The sequence below is a fragment of the Pipra filicauda genome, unplaced genomic scaffold (genome assembly GCF_003945595.2).
Source record: "Pipra filicauda isolate LSUMZ 115617 unplaced genomic scaffold, ASM394559v2 scaffold1_size10287979_pilon, whole genome shotgun sequence".
Lineage (NCBI taxonomy): Eukaryota > Metazoa > Chordata > Aves > Passeriformes > Pipridae > Pipra > Pipra filicauda.
Genome location: NW_024104310.1, coordinates 7,999,085 through 8,014,813, shown reverse-complemented (window position 1 = coordinate 8,014,813; position 15,729 = coordinate 7,999,085). Strand labels below are relative to the sequence as shown.

At 49.2% G+C, this 15,729-nt stretch overlaps 1 protein-coding gene across 1 annotated transcript; it reads left to right on the top strand.

The window, feature by feature from the left end:
• The first annotated feature begins 4,836 nt into the window (after window positions 1-4,836).
• Window positions 4,837-13,341, top strand: CRYGN (crystallin gamma N). Its single transcript, XM_039380736.1, has 5 exons — window positions 4,837-5,045; window positions 5,175-5,247; window positions 5,605-5,853; window positions 7,624-7,769; window positions 13,145-13,341. The coding sequence occupies exons 1-5, from the start codon at window positions 4,837-4,839 to the stop codon at window positions 13,278-13,280; spliced, it is 813 nt and encodes a 270-aa protein (XP_039236670.1). The 3' UTR covers window positions 13,281-13,341.
• Window positions 13,342-15,729: the final 2,388 nt, after the last annotated feature.

Here is a 15,729-nt window from a genome sequence, read left to right as displayed (position 1 = left end):
TCTGGTCCAGGCTAGAAAAAAAATTTATATACACTGAACAGGGCCCAGTCTTATTCTTAAGGAATGATCACTGGCAAAGGTGAAAGTGCAAAGATCCTTTTGCTGTTGAGGAAACAAGCAAAATTTTTTTGCTGTGGGAGTGACCAAGCACTGTCCATTAGTCTCCCACCTTGGAGATACTCAAAAGTTGCCTGGACATGGTCCTGAAGAAACAGCTCTAGGTGCCCCTGCTTGGGCAGGAGGTTGGACCAGGTGACCTCCAGAGGTCCCTGCTGACCTCAACCACTCTCTGATTATGTGAAGATTTACTGTAAGTCAAGTTAAATTCTCATTGACTTGTGTGATTTAAAATGTGCTGGTCTGGAAATGACTCGTGCCTTGTTTGTGCTCCTGTCCAACTCCTTGCTTTGCTGTGTGAATCATCCTGGGTGCCCAAGCCTGAGCTGCCCATCTCCCAGCCTGCCGTGTGTGGAATGCTGAGGACAAGGAAAGCAGTGGGGCAGGTGAGCTTGGCAAGGGGAGGATGGACTGCACACACAAGGTGGATACATGAGCTTTCTTTTTCCTGTTGTTTCTGTGCACAGTGAATTTTGTCACTGCCTGATTAACTCCACGATGGGGAAGGCTGGGGGCAGTTCTGCTGTGGGTCTGTGGAGTCTTCTGCACAGTGCTGCTTCCAGCTTCTGTAAAGGGTTGGTGAGAGCACACTGGAGAAGAAAAGAACTGGAAGAGTGTTTTTACTGCTCCCACATGTCTGCAGTAGCTATACTGCAGTATGTGGACCAGGGCAGAGCAGGATGGGCTGAAATCAGACTCTGCTGAGCAAGTTCTGTCAGCATAGGAGGCAGCAGTGAAGGCTTCAGCCTTTCTCTATTCTGATTTCTTTGAATGGAGAAGTTTCTGTGTCCAGACTTGCACCCTGGCAGTGATCAAGGACAGCTTTTGTAGTTGCCCATGTCTCTGGCACAAGTGGGCATATAACACCCAGCTGGGTGTACCCCAACCTGCAGCACTTCCCTTCGAAGCGCAAGGTGGGCAGCAGCCCAAAACGAGAAGGGCAGCCTTTGGCATGGTGCACATTTTTGTGTTTTCACCTTTTTCAAAAAGAAGTGTATAGTCCTACACCTTTGTTGCTGAAGAGTTGGTGCTGCTGCAGATGTCATAGGCTGCTGTGCCAGCGCGGCGCAGGTGGTGATGACGTGCCCGGGCTTGCTGGGCTTACCCTGCTAATTAGCACTGCTGAGCCAGAGCCTCTCCAGAAGGAGAAATCAACAGGTTCTGATTAGTCCTTATGTAATCAGGACTGCTCATCTTCAGAGCATTTCGCTAATACTGACTCATCTTCACAGCCTCAGCTGATAAGGTCAAAATTGCTCCTTTTAGACACCTGGGGAAGGGGGGGCAAGAACCTTTGCGCAGATTGTTCAACTTGTTACTGACATGTGGAAATGTGGCTGAGCTAGACTGGGTGATGGGTGTTCTCAGCATTCAGCTTTTCCTTAGGTGTCCTGTTTCCCTACTGGAACTTTTCCTTCTTGAAATACAATGAAAACTGAAAGGATTTCACCCCCCAGACCCCGGCTTTCTGATGCTTTCCAAAATGAAGTCCAAGTCTCACCTTAGTCAGATGCTGGGTTGTGCAATGAGCTGCACTAACACTGATCCCTAAACACTCTAAGGCTCTAAAAGCTTTTTAGATTTTTTTCAATATCCATCTCTTTAATTGGCTAAACCTGATCCCATCTCCAAGGTGAGAAGTCATTTTCCTAGCGGGAACCTGGCCAGATCTGAACCATCATTCTGTGACAGGGTTTCCTCAGTTTGGGGAGGTTTTCTGCAGTCTGGACTCCACATGGGTGACACGAGGTGTTGCGTGGCATGGGGTGGGTGGTGGGTCAGGGTGTGGGATGGCCACTCTTGGCAGAGATATTGCAGAGACTGTGTCTCAGTGCATCCACGATTAAGACAACATACTGAACACAAAACCAGTGCCTGGCAGCTGATTCCCATTTCTAGCAACAGGTGATTGTATTCTTCCAGTGAGGGGGTGGGTTGAATGTTTTGCAGGATGTTCTGTAGTCAGTGTAACCAGCCTCCCCAGCAGGTCTGGGAGGCAGCACATGGTGTACTCAGGCACTGGGAATGGGTTAATCACCAGCAGAAATCAGTACTTTGCCAACTGGTCTGAGGTGGGCTTCATTGAGCAAAGTGGATTTCACATAGACACTCTCCCTTGAGTCATAAGGATGGTTTCTCACTGTGAGCTCTGTTGCTGCTCTGAAGAGACCCACGAGATGTGGGCTCATTATTCCCAGGAGCAAGCCAAAAAATTTTCTGTGGGAAGGAGCAAGACCCATGGTTGCTCCATATCTAATAAGCTCTAAGTATCTTGTACTGAGGTAGGTGAAGAATTGATGAGCTTTTTTAGGCAAGATGGCATTTTGAAAGCCCTGAGATAAGGATTTTCTGCACTGGGTCTTACACTGCTTTGCAAATACTACAGGCTCCTCCAGAAGCTGAAGGATGGCCCTTCCAGAGGATGTGGAGCAACTCCTTGGCTGCTGCTCCCTTAATTGTTGTTTGTGGGGGGTTGTACCTGCCACAGTGGGTAATTCTGAGCAGAATGCTAATCCTGCTAAGCCTCTGACAAGGAATATTCCTGTTCACATTAGTGAGGTCACTCCCAAAGATTTACCTCCAGGAGTCACACCCTTTCAACCCCCTGGCTCTGGCCTGGAGCAAATTGTCTGCCCCAGCATCATATGCCTGAAAGGCTGCCAGTGGCCAAAGGCTCCTCAGGCTGCTCTTTGCTCTCTTTCCTTGGCAGCCTTTCCATCTTTGGCAGGGAATTAAGGGGCTTTGTCCAAGAATTACCATTTGCCATTCTTCCATATTCTTTTTTTTCCCATTATTTTCCTTTTTTTGTAGAGATGGGTCCTTTGTTATTTCATATCTTTAACATGGTTTCTCAAAGAAATGAGAATGAAGTTGTCTCATCCTCTTTCCATCTCTCCTAAAATAGCTTTTGAGCCTGTTGGACAACTTCTAACAAATCCGACAGCTGGGCACAAGTCTCAGATTCAACAAGCTCCTGCACATTTAATTAAATCTCACACCTTAGGAGAAACAGGAAAATCCCATCATAAGACAGAGCCAGAGGAAACCAGGCTTTTGTGGTTCCATAAAAAAACTCCTCCTGAGGTAATATTTGCTTTCCTGGGTGCTTTAGGGCAAGTTTGCCGTGGATCTCCTTCCGATGGCCAATGCAAAGAGCACTGGGCTGTTATGACCCCAGTGGATGCAGAACTGGATCCCAGTGCCAAAGACGGTGCCACCTCGTCCCCCTCATGTTCCCCGCCATGGCTGAGAAGAGGGACACGTCTCCTTCCCTCCCAGGGCACTGAGTGCAAGGCCACAGGGAAGGGCTGGTTTTGGGGAACACCACTCTTGCCCTCCAGCCCTGGCTGCTGCTCTCCCAAGTGAGACTTTCCATGCACTGTTGCTTTTCTCTGCATCATCTGGTGATTAATTTAACACCTTAAAATTAGCACCGGCACTTCAGTGAGGGTTTGTTGTTTTTTTTTAATTAGATGAGGCTTTTTTCATTCTTTCCTGCAGCCCCTCAGAACACATAACTGCGAGCCGTGTTTCTGCGATGCTGGGGCAGGTTCACCTGCGTCAGCTGAAGAATGTGTTTCTTCTCCCAGCGCAATGTGCCACCTCCCTCTTTCCTCCTCCAGCGCATCCCAGTCAACTGACATCCTCCAGCCCAGCCTACGTGTGTGCGCACACGCGCTTATTAACTTCTACATCTTAATTGAAAGGGCGGCGTGCGTTTAAGCCCTAATGATGACATCCTTTCTTCAGGAACGGTCTTTAATCTTGAAGCAAAGCGGTGAACCAAGGCAGCAGAGCAGGGTTGCCAGGCGAGGCTGCTGGCACACGTGAGCACTTGGACCTGCCAGGAAATGAGGGTTTAGGGTTTGCATTTGAAACGCGTGCCTGATGGTCCAGGAGAAGGGGGGAGATGGTGAGGGCCCAGTGGGTGAGGAAGAGGATGATTGGATGAGCAGGAAGTGTGAAGTCTCTTCCAGAGCTATTAAGTAGCATAAAAGACAAGTCTTTTAAGACCTGGTACATCTCTGAATGCTGGTCCATGGGCAACCCCAAGGCACTTGCCTTCACCTCTTTGTAGCCTGACTTGTTAATATAAAATGATGAGGTTTATGGGCTGGGGTTTTCCTTTGCTTATTAATTTGTCCTGAGAATAAGACAATTAAAATCTCTGGATGTTCTTATAACACAGACAAGGACTTTATGGTCCCATATAGCTGCAATATAAGCCACTTTGTTACAGTAACTTTATGGTCAAAAAGTCCCTCTAATCCTGATTTACAGCTGTGAGTCAGGGCTTCAGTGCTGGAAGGTCAAAACATTCCTAAAAATGATGTTTCTGAATAACATCAGTGGGTTTGTGAGCCCAGCGTTTGTGCTTTAGAGGAAATCAGGTCCTTGGCTTTCAGAGATGCCATTTAAAGATGTTTGAATGAGAAACTATTGGTTTGATGGATGGAGTGCAGTGTGCATTGGTGAGGAGTCTTCCAAGGATGCCCGCTCTTGGCTGCCATGCTGTAATAGGTGGGAAGAAGCTGGAAAAAAGCAGCAGCCTGATAGTAAAAGGCAGCAAACCTAACACAGAGGAATTATGCACCATTCTTAGAGAGATGCTGCTGTTTCCTTACTTATTTATCTGCTCTAAGAAAAAGTAAAAAAGGGAGGGAAAAAACCAACCAACCAAAAAAAAAAAAAAAGAAGTCCTCCAAAAAGGAGCGGTAAATGTGCACTGCTAATCGACCAAAGCCCTGCCAAGCAAATCTTTTGTCAGATCATCTGCCCAAAATCAAAACCCTGGACTCAGCAGGCCCCGTCACCAGCGGTTCTGCCTACGAAGCAGGAAAGCGCAAAGCCCCCGGTTCCCGCGGCTTTGTTAAAAAGCCCTCGCGACACCAGCCCCGGCCCAGCCCCCTCCCACCGGCCCCTATATAGTGGGGTGTCCAATGTCCTGTCCATCCCGCTTTTGGTCTGGCTCCCGCTCTTGGTCTTGGATAACAGCCAGCAGAAAATGTCCCAATACTCAGGAAAAGTAAGTAACGACCCAACCGCTTCCCTTTCAGCCTGGGGCCCGAGAGCCCGAGCGCCCTCCGGGTTGGAGCCCCTGATGAGGATAATGGACCTGGCACACGCGACGTGAGTGATGATACCGGGAGCAAATTCGGGAGCAGGGATGGGGAGGGGTGCGGCAGAAGGAGCTGCGTTTCGGGAGCCAAGTTTCCTGTTTAAACATTCCTGCTGGAAATATGTGCGACAGAGCACGAGGGCGGCGAGAAGCGTCGTAAACGCGGGATGCGCTGCGTTCCCAGAAAAACAAATGCGGTTCTTAGGAAAAAATGCCAGTGATGTCGTGCTCCTTGTGCCGGAAAGCAGCTAAAATAACCCAAACCATCCTGAAATGATGCAGCTGCAAGAGATTCCCATCTGCTCGAAATGGGGGTCCGGCCGTGCCGCTGCTTCTCACCACGGGCCCGTTCTCCTCCCTCTCCCCAGATCACTTTCTACGAAGGCAAATGCTTCACGGGCAGGAAGCTGGACGTCTGCGGGAGCTGCAACAGCTTCCAGGAGCAAGGTTTCCTCAACCGGGTCAACTCCATCTGCGTCCAGAGCGGAGCTTGGGTCTGCTTCGACCACCCCGACTTCCGAGGGCAGCAGTACATCCTGGAGCACGGAGAGTATCCCGATTTCTATCGCTGGAATGGACGCAGCGACCACCTGGGCTCCTGCCGGCCCGTTGGGATGGTGAGTTGGAAGCTGCTGGCGGCGTTTGGCTCTCCCAGCCGGAGCACCGTTGGGTTTTATTTCTCCTGGTCACGGGAGCCCCGTGAATAAGCGTCATGAAAACCTGTGTTCTTTAGAAATAATGTGTCCCGTCGGGAAAGAAATGGTTTCCTGGGGAAGGTTTGTCCCGTCTTGGAGCGCTCTGCAAAGGCCGCAAAGCCAAGACATGGTTGCCCCTGTCCCCAGACAGGAGGAAAGTCCTTCCTCCCACAGTGAAGCGCAGTGCCTTTAATGGGATGAGATATTCCCGTGGTTTTCCAGATGAGATGGCAAGGTCCTGCTAGTACCAAGTGCTTTCCCTTTTTAATGCAAGCTGCTATGAAATATGCGCCAGGGAAGCCAGTAGGAGATTCATTGCCCAAGGCAAGTTTGAGCTGTGGCAGACTGGGCTCCCCACGGATGTGGAGGGGGAGTGGGCAGCCTGAGGGCTTTCTCTCTGAACTGGACCTATAGGGCAGCTGGGCTGATCCTAGCAAATTCTAGCTGAATTCTCTGCTGTTGCAAACCCCACCCCAGTAATCCTAAAGTAAACCATTATTTTCCCCTCCCATAATGAAGCTTTTAAAAGCACAGTCGAGAGGAAAGTTTAATTGGGAAAATTAAAAGGTGACAAAGAAAAATGAATCTGAGTTGGGTCTTTCCATTGACTGTCCTATCACTGAAGACCCCCAGGGCAATGATGAGCCTTCTTGGAGCTGGTGAGGTTTCTCACTGGCCCCGAAGCTGCTTTTCACACAACAGTGGGTCTGTTTCAGCTCCCAAAGCACCTCCATGGTCTGTACATGGAGGGGTGCTCTGCCCCAGGCCCCGGACCCTGGCCAGCACAAGGATGTGCTCCTCCTTCCCGGGCCCAAGGTTTTCCCTGTAAGATGCCAGCAAGTGCTTTGAGGCATTTCTGCAGCACAGATTCCCGGAGGAATGTTTGCTCAGGCACGGTATCCACTTGGCTGCTGCCGGTGGCTGCCTGCTGTGGAGTTTGGCATCGCAGCCCGGCCTTCTTGTGCGCTGACATTGTTTATTTGAAAAATGCATTTAGGTATTCTTTGAATTTGGCTTAAAAATATCTTTTCAGCCCGGTCTGTCCCACATAGCTCTGCCGCGGGCTGCAGAGATCTCCCCGGAGTAATTTGTGTTGTGTCACCGTCAAGGGCTCACGCAGCAACGACGATGCTGGGAAAGTTTCCTTTTCTTCTCCCTGTTTTCATTTTCCTAAAAGAAAGGCACAACATCTCCCATCAGGAACAGCAGCTACACATGGAACTGGAGGCAACACGAATTAGTTAAGGGGAATAGTCCAGCATCTTTGTACACTCAGGATACGTATCTTTCTTTGCTGTGTGGGCGCACAGAGAGTCGGGTCTGCAGCTGATGCTGTATTTGGGATGAAGGGTTTGTGGGATGGGGGGGTGGATCTGCGTATGGAAGAGGGGCTACATGTGCCTGAGCATATGCACCCCATGAGCGATGTGTTTGCATGTGTCCACAGCAGCTGCAGGAAGGTGCAACGGGGTGCAGGGGAGAGGGATTTTTGGCAGCTTTCCTGGTTGGTGTGCTGGGAGGCAGCACTAGTTTGTGCGTGCTTTCTGCATGCTGGCACCAGTGGTCTTGGACTGCTCTTCACATTCCCCTTCCAAAGCACCCTTCCGTCTTCATCTTTGTCTTATAAAAGCCGGAGAAATAAATCGTTGCTTTTTTTTGTGTTACTGTTGACTCGAATCCCTTTGTCCCCAGCACGGCGAGCATTACAGGATTGAGATATTCGAGGGGAGCCATTTTAGGGGTCCCAGCCTGGAGCTGACAGAAGATTGCTCCTTCCTGCAGGGACAAGGCTGGGACAAGACGTGCATCAATGCCCTCAAAGTGTACGGCGACGGCGCGTAAGTAATTGCTCGTGTCCTGGCCCGCAGCCCTGCCGTGCTCCCTGCCCCGCACACCCTGTGCCCAGCACTCCAGGGAGTGAGGGGGATTGGAGAAAGCCTAAAAGTGGGCATTAAGGTGAATTTTGGTGCCCGACCACTGAGAGCTGCTTCAAAGAGTGGCAGCTAAACACAAGCTACAAGCATTTCAAGACACCTTTTTACAGTGTATGGAACAAGATATTTAAGAGCAGCTTGATCCTTTTTCCTTTTCCTTTCTTTCCTCTCTCCCTTTTCCCCTTCTTCCCTCATGCCTTCCTAACATTTTTGATCATGTTTCCAGATACCACTTTGAAAGCTGCGCAGAGGCTTTTGGGGAGGGTGGATGCATGGCTCGGTTGGTGCATCAAGGCTTTTGTCTTGCAAGTGGCTTCAACACTAGAAACCTGGGTGGCACAAGTGAGGCTTAAAATGAAATCCTGCTTCTGAAAGACAGAGGCAATTGCAGTGGTGATGCCCAGACACCCCGTGGGGGTTCTTGGTCACCCTTGGTGCCTCATGAACTCACTTTGCAGATGAGTTACTGATGCTCAGCCTCATCCTCCTGCCTCTACAGATGCCCCTAAAAGCCTCAGAAGTATGTAAGATTTGCCTTTTCCTTGTTGTTTTGGTGGAAATTTGTGTTTTCTCTATGGTGTTTGTCTTTTTAAATGTCTTTTTTCTCTTGTTGTCCAATGGGTTGTCTGTCTCCCTTTTCCTCTATCTCACAATTGCGTTTTTACTGCAAGTGGGCTGGGAGCTGGGGAATGCCACAACATCCTCCCAGAGCCGGGCAGAGGGTGGCTGGAGGGAAGCACAGGGCAGAGGGAAGCCTCTGCAGAGGAAGGAACACGGATACATTGTTCTTCACCTGTCCTGGACTGGATATTGTGCAGCTCACCAGCCTCCAGCCTGGAATGCTGGACTCTTTCTGTTCATTTTTCCTTCAGAATAGTTCTTGCCATCCAATCTTGTGACATCCTGACAGCGAGTGTCCTGCAGGCCCCTTTTTCTGATTCAACCAAGACCTCTGCTCTTCCAAAAATCCAGGCTTATGATTAGGCAGTGGCAGTTCATTAAAACTAAGGAGCAGAGCTACCCACTTCCAATGGGAAGAAATGGCTGGAGCCCACTGGGGACCCTGTTAGAGCTGAGCATTTGAGTACCAACACTGTAAAGCCAAGAGGGAGCCCGTGAGTACTCTGGCAAGAGCTTTAGGGCCAATTTACTGCTCAGGTCCTTATGGCAGAGCCTGGAGCTTGAGAAATTGGGAAGCTGCCCAGAAACTTTCAAGCACTTAAATTTTTCAGATTGATTTTTCCTTTCCCCTACAAAATATATCGGGAGCACAAAGCTTGCTCTCCCTCGCGTGGGATCCTGGGCTGTTTGTGTTAACATGTTACATGACTTCTCAAGGTCCTTGAGTAGTGATAAAAAATTGAAAAAAAAAAAAAACAAGCACCGAAAGGAGCGTGGTGAGGAAACTCGCTGAGGTTTGTAGTATTACATTCAGATCCCAGGAAGACAGTTGTTGGAAATGCTTGGAAATGTCTGTAAAGTCAATTAAAAGGTAGGACAGTGCAGAGGGACCTGCTGTCCCCAGGCTGCAGGAGGGATGGATAAGATACCACAGTAGAGAGGTGAGACCAGGGAGGAGAAAGGGACCCCACGGCACCACTTTTCTCCTTTGGATGGACCAAATAAGCCCAGGTGACTCCAGAGGTGCTGCAGGTGTAGGTGATGCTGGGCACAGCCTGGCAAAGCTCTCCCAGGACCCATCCTCTGCCATTTGTGGAGCAGAGGACAGGGGGTCAGTGGAGACGAAGGGAGTTTCAGCCACGGCCTCCATCCGTGATTTTCACCCTCAATTCCCACAACATGACATCTGTTGGATACAGAAATATTTGCTTCCTTTTCAAAATCCATGGCTGGTGTCACATGCTGATAAAAAGTTGCTGCCTGCGCTTGTGGAGGCGGGCGTGCCTGAGGGAAGTGATGATGGATCATCTGGAAACATGGGAATGGAGACAAACGTCTGCCTTTGGCATGGTGCATGGTGGGGCCGAGGGTGTCCAGCACCTTCCCTGCTGCCCTTCTGGGGCTGGCAACTGTTACCCCACACAGCCAGAAAGGGTGATGATAAAGCTGTTAAAACCATGCTGGAAATGAGATTGCTATTTTGGAGCAGTTTCGAGGTGTTGCCGCCTCCTCGGAAGCTGTTGCAGGTTGAGTGGAGAGTGGCTTTGCCCTTCCCACGGGCAGAGCCAGCTCCAGTATCACATATGGTATCATCTGATTTTAGATGAAGACGTGCTCATCTCGTCCTCCTTTGTGCCTCAGCCACTCCACAGAGGACTGCTTAGAAACAACAGCTTAAAAAAGCTAAATTTGTTTTGCGGCCCAGGAGAGAATACCCCAAAAAGGGCTTTTCTACACCACAGTGACACAACTTGCAGGAAGCAGACCAACCGTTTATTCTGCTGAAGCATTTAGGAGTGTTTGGTAGTTGTTCTGCAGGTTGTGAAATGTCAACCAGAACAGGTACCCAAATGCTGCTGCCCAATGAACATCACATATTTCTCAGCAGAGGCGATACCTGCCTGTGGCACTGCTTGAATCCTACATGGAGAACGAGGGACTTCCAGCCCCACTGAAAGCCTCCTGGTTGGTTCAGGAGGCTGAAGCAGGGATGCTGCAGGTTCAGGGATGCTGCAGGTTCAGGGATGCTGCAGGTTCAGGGATGCTGCAACATTCCCCTCCTCATTTTTCAGTGTGAGCAGCCAGTTTTGGCTTATAGGGTTTGAGCTGGTTCCATGCGTGTTTTATTCCCATGTCCTCTGGGTTTATGTGCTAATGAAACACAGCACCAAGATGTTTAAGGGCTGTGTGCTATATGCCTGCATCAGCTCTCCCATGCTGGGCTTGAGAACAGGATCATCCTTTTTTTTGTTTCTTTTCTGGGCTCCTGACTGACTTGATTTCCTCTCTTGCTGACAGTCTCAGAGAACGTAAAATTTTGGCAATAAAGGAATAGCTAAGTAAGCCATACAATCCTTCACTCATCACCTTGCACTGCCAATACACTTCATCCCCATCTTTTTGCTATTCCTTTAATTCCTCTTTTTTTTTTTTTGCAGCCTTTCCCTAACCAAAGGGACAAGCCAGGGGGTTCTTGTCACCACACCAGGTCACTCAGTGTGCTTCCATCTACCCCAAGGCCCTCCCATTCCCTCCATGTGATTGTGCAGACACATCAACCATGTGTCTGGAGAGAAACACGTAAATCTTGGGCAAGACAGTGCCTATGAGGGGTTGCTTTTTCCCCTGCTCTATTCCTCAGGGTCCACATGCTGTTGAAAGTTGTCCTAGAGCAGAGAAAAGCTGGAAGAACCACCATGTCCCAGTGGGCCAGCAGTGCTCCGTGGACATCCCTTGTTCTACCACCTTGCAGTACCTCCAATAGCATTAGCAGTGATTGAAACGTGCAGAAAACAGGATTGGGAGCTCTTTCCAGGAGTGCATGAGGGAGGGACAGTGAGCTGATGGCCACAGAGGTCCAAATCGTCTGAAGATACGGAGAAGTGCGTGTAAGATGAAGGTGCAGGGGAGAAAATGAAGAAAGCCATGTGTGCCTTAGGAACAATGCTGGGGTGTATCTAGAGGAGGAGGATAATTTTATGAATTGTTCTTAATTAAGCTGAGGAGCTGAGGACACTCTCTGCCAGTGCACATCAGGATATGTGATGGGGGTACATGGCTTCAGGGCAACCTCAAACTGCTGCAAACTCACGTGAGCACCAGGCAGCCTTCTCCATGTGCTGCAAAGTGAACTTCAGAGGAAAAGTCTGAGGATGGCTTTGTAATTCCAATTTAGATACAAACTGGCTGCAAAAAGTGCTGAAGAATGCTTCCTTGTTTGTGGGAAGCCTGTTGCAGCGATGGTGCAGGCACAGGCCGGGGCAGGAGAAGGGCACCAGGCAGGTCATAGTGGTGCACAGGCAGCTGGGAAAAGGGACCAGCACAGTCCCACCTCGTGTCCTCTCAGAAACACAAGACAAATCCAAATATGTCAGGGAATCTGTAAGATGGCTTGATTAAATACCCTAAACTTTTCTTTTTTTTTTTTTTGTTTTTAAATAATGCCCATGGGTGGCTGGTTTTATAAACAACTTTTTCCCTCAAGCCTTCAGCTTTTTTGCTCTGGCTCAGACTGATCTGAGTTCTCCAGCTGTTGTCTGACCCTGGAGGCCCAGCAGTCTTTGACCCATCCAGTACTTGAAGGATTTCTCCCTGGAAATCCCACATACAGGAGGTCCCAACCACAATGTCCCCGCTGAGTTCCTGGCAAGACAGACCACAGAAACCAAATGACTTGGAGGATTGCATTTCTGCTCTGCTGTCATTGCTGAGCCAATAGATGGGACAAGCAGCACAGATCTTTATAAAATCCTTAAAAACATTGGTAAGAGAGGAAAGAGGCAGAGATGAGCAGCTCAGCAATGACACAGTGGAAACATGACTGTAAAACTGTCAGAGCAATGGCAAAACTTGGTTTAAACAGCTTGGGAGATTTCAATAGAGGACAGAGGTGACGCTTGTGGCCACTTTAATATCATGACAAATGTGACTAAAGGGGGGGTGAAGGGAGAGGAAAACAGCAAAATTATCCCTCTTGGCCACTAGAATTGCTCCTGACTTGAAGACCTTCAAACGGTGAAAGACATGCCATGAGCCATCCCCACAGGGAATGATGTAGCCAAGCCAGGTGAAGAAGTCAGGCAAGCCAAAGTCACCAAGGTTATTGAGTGTTTCATCTATTTGACTGCATTCCATGGTAAAGTTGTGGTTAACTCTGGATGCAGAGATGAAGTGAAGATAACCAAGCCAAGTCCTGCTCTCTGTTGGAAAGCATCAAAGAGGCCATTAAGAATTACTAGCAAAGAGAGAAATTACTAAATATGGTTCCCATCATAGCTAATGAGTCAGTTCAAAGAGGCAGAACATCCATCAAGTGTTGCACATTTCTCCTTACTGTCCAAAAGAGGGTTATCCAGGGGCTAAGGGGACTCATGTCCTTCTTTAGCACTATCAAAGGCTATTAAATTGTTTCTGTTGCACATGGTGAAGCTCAAAGAGATCCATTCCTAGAGTAATGTGAAGAGGGGAGCATCTGCTCCCAGGCTTCATCACTGGTGTAACCCAGTACAAGGTCCAGTCTGGCTGGGGATGGTTGCCAGGCTACACTAAGGGAAACCCTTGTAGTTTGTGGTGCTGCAGTGCCTAAATGCAGCCACTCCACGTGGGCACTTGGCATGACCACAGTGTTGGGACCCAAGTGACCCTCCCTCTCTGCTCAGGTGGGTGCTGTACGAGGAGCCCAACTACCGAGGCCGCATGTACGTGGTGGAACGCGGCGAGTTCAGCAACTTCAACGCGTGGCAGGCGCGCAGTGCCAGCGTCCAGTCCATCAGAAGGGTCGTCAACTACTTCTAGCTGAGCTTCCACCCCACCAGCATCGCCCTCCTCCCCTCTCACTGGCCTGTGGAATAAATTGTTAAACACCAGCTTTCGGCTCCAAGTGCCTTTTTTTTTTGCCTGTAATGAACATGAGTTCAAGAGAGAACAGACTTGCAACCTTTCTAACCTTGATTTACACGCTACGGATTTGCTTTTTTTTTTACTCTGCAGTAAATAAAAGGACTTGGGAGTGGTGGGCCAGAACTGGTGGTGACAAGCAGATCCGGGATCTTGTCTCCCTCTGCAGTTTTGTGGTCTGACACATGTTCCTTCTGCCCTGACCACCACGTGATGGACCCAGCTGACTCCTGGTGCCTGGAGGGGGTCACGTTGGTGCACACAAGTGTTGGGAGCGCGGGCGCGCAGCCGTCGGAGGCCATGTGAGGACACGTGAGGATCATGGCAGGATCCAAGAGACTCCTGGGGTCTGTCTGAGCGTGACATGCTGGTCTCGATGCAAAGGTGACAGAAATCATTCATCCTGAGTTACTTTGACCTTAGATCAGCACACATTAAAAAATATATTAAAAAACCCCAACCCTGAAGGCACAAAACCTGAGCAACCTTTTTGCTCCCTGATTCATAAGCCTTTCACATGATAATGACGTTTTGAGCTATCAGCAGCAAAGAAAAGCAGCACTGCTTCTTATTGCACAACCCTCTTCCCATCTTTCTGCCCCTTCAGTGCTCCCGGTTCATCCCGGTTGTTTCGGTGGCCCTGAACCCCATTCAATGGTTGGCAATGGGTGGGAACTGCTCTGCCCCTTCAGCTATGGACCATCCAAGCCTGGTTGATTCCCCTTGCAGTGCAGCCCCCAGAAGTGCAGTATCCTCCTTTCTGTAAAATCCTAAGCTGCGTTCAGCCTTAGCTAAGAGTTTTTCTGGTTATTTCAGAAAGGGGTAATTTTATTCCTTTCACTCTGTTACTCTATTAGTTGTTAAGGCTTGGCTGTCTGATGGATCCTGACAGGCACGGGCATGGTGCCGGCAGAGCTGCAAAGCTCTGTGTTAATCCAGTGGGAAGGCTGCTGATCTAACCCCAGCCCCAGCCCTTGGAGGGATGTGAGTGAGGCTGACAGGTCTCCAGCACACTGGAGGAGCATGAGGCGCCTGTGCCTTCAGGGCTGCTCTGCTCTGTGGGTGTGCAGTGGAAATCTGCCCTTTGCTGAGCGATGGGGAGGAGCAGGGTCTGTGCTCTGTGCCAGGGCAGGTGGCTGGTTGGTCCCATACTGCATCCCAGTAGGATCTGACTGCCATTTGATCAATTCACAATCATCCACCTCGTCGTTCATCTTTCCAGTTAGAGGTTCTTGGCTCCCTGTTGCTCTCTACCAGTAGCAGGACTGGGGCAACTGGTAAGAACAGGGCCTGTGTGAGAAAGATGTGCTTTTCCCATGATGAAGTGGTACCATTGCTAGAGCTCCATTGATTGAGATTTGTCCCAGATGCACATATACTGTATATGTATTATGGAGGGTCTGAAAATACAAATTTCTATCTTGTGAACGTAACAACAGTTTGGGTGATGTTTGCCTTAGCAATGATACAGGCAATCATGTCCTCTTGTAGACAGGCTGTTGTCTGGATGTTATCCTCTACACAAACCATTGCAGAAGCACTATAGTCACACCAGCTCAGCTCTGGACTTCAATGGCCTTGGCCTGGGTGGCTTGTGGTGACGTGGTCCACTGGAGCTGTAAGAATATTTAATATCTTTAATGGGTTGCAAGGTATTTCTGTGTCAGAGAAGGCAGGGAAATGATTCATTCATTGAGTGGGATGCACAAATGCACAACTTGTGCATCAACTCTCGCGTATTTCATTTTCTTTTAATTAAATGCAGCTTACGAAAGATTTTAGGAGTCCTTCCAGGATTAGCGTTGCTCTTGCCTCATGAAGGCTCTAATCGGCTCCTGAGCTCAATGCACTCTATTAAAAGTTAATATTCAGTCATATGCAGTGCTCTTTGTTGTGACCTTCTGGCCATTAATCTGTTAAAAAACCCCAAATGTGGTCCCACAGAAGGACAGGCACTGAATTGTGACGAGATTTAGAGGCGGCTTTTCGTTCATTTGAAGCATGTTCAATGTCACGGTTCAGCACGAAGGATAAAGGAACAAAGGCTTTAAAATATACAGTAACTGGAGTCCCATGTGCTCCAAGTATTTGGAGGACAAAAGAAAAGAAAATAGAGAACAACCATGAGCCCACATTCCCCTGGGAACAGCAGCATAAGCCCAGAAACCCCCACACCTGGGTTTCTCGACACTTGGTGCATCCATCCTGAGGAGTGACTGTCCCACTACTGCTGGGATCAGATACCACAGATATCCTGCTCTTTGGTTTCCAGTGTTCAGTGACTCAACTTCCCTCCATGCAGACCAGCATTGGAGGGACCCACTGACATCCCTTCCTGTCCTTGATG

Excerpts from the sequence above, each read along its gene's own strand:
- CRYGN (XM_039380736.1), top strand. The coding sequence starts at position 4,837 with ATGTGCACTGCTAATCGACCAAAGCCCTGCCAAGCAAATCTTTTGTCA. Across the intron at positions 5,248-5,604 it reads ATGGACCTGGCACACGCGAC|ATCACTTTCTACGAAGGCAA; the intron begins GTGAGTGATGAT and ends CCCTCTCCCCAG. Across the intron at positions 7,770-13,144 it reads AAAGTGTACGGCGACGGCGC|GTGGGTGCTGTACGAGGAGC; the intron begins GTAAGTAATTGC and ends CTCTCTGCTCAG.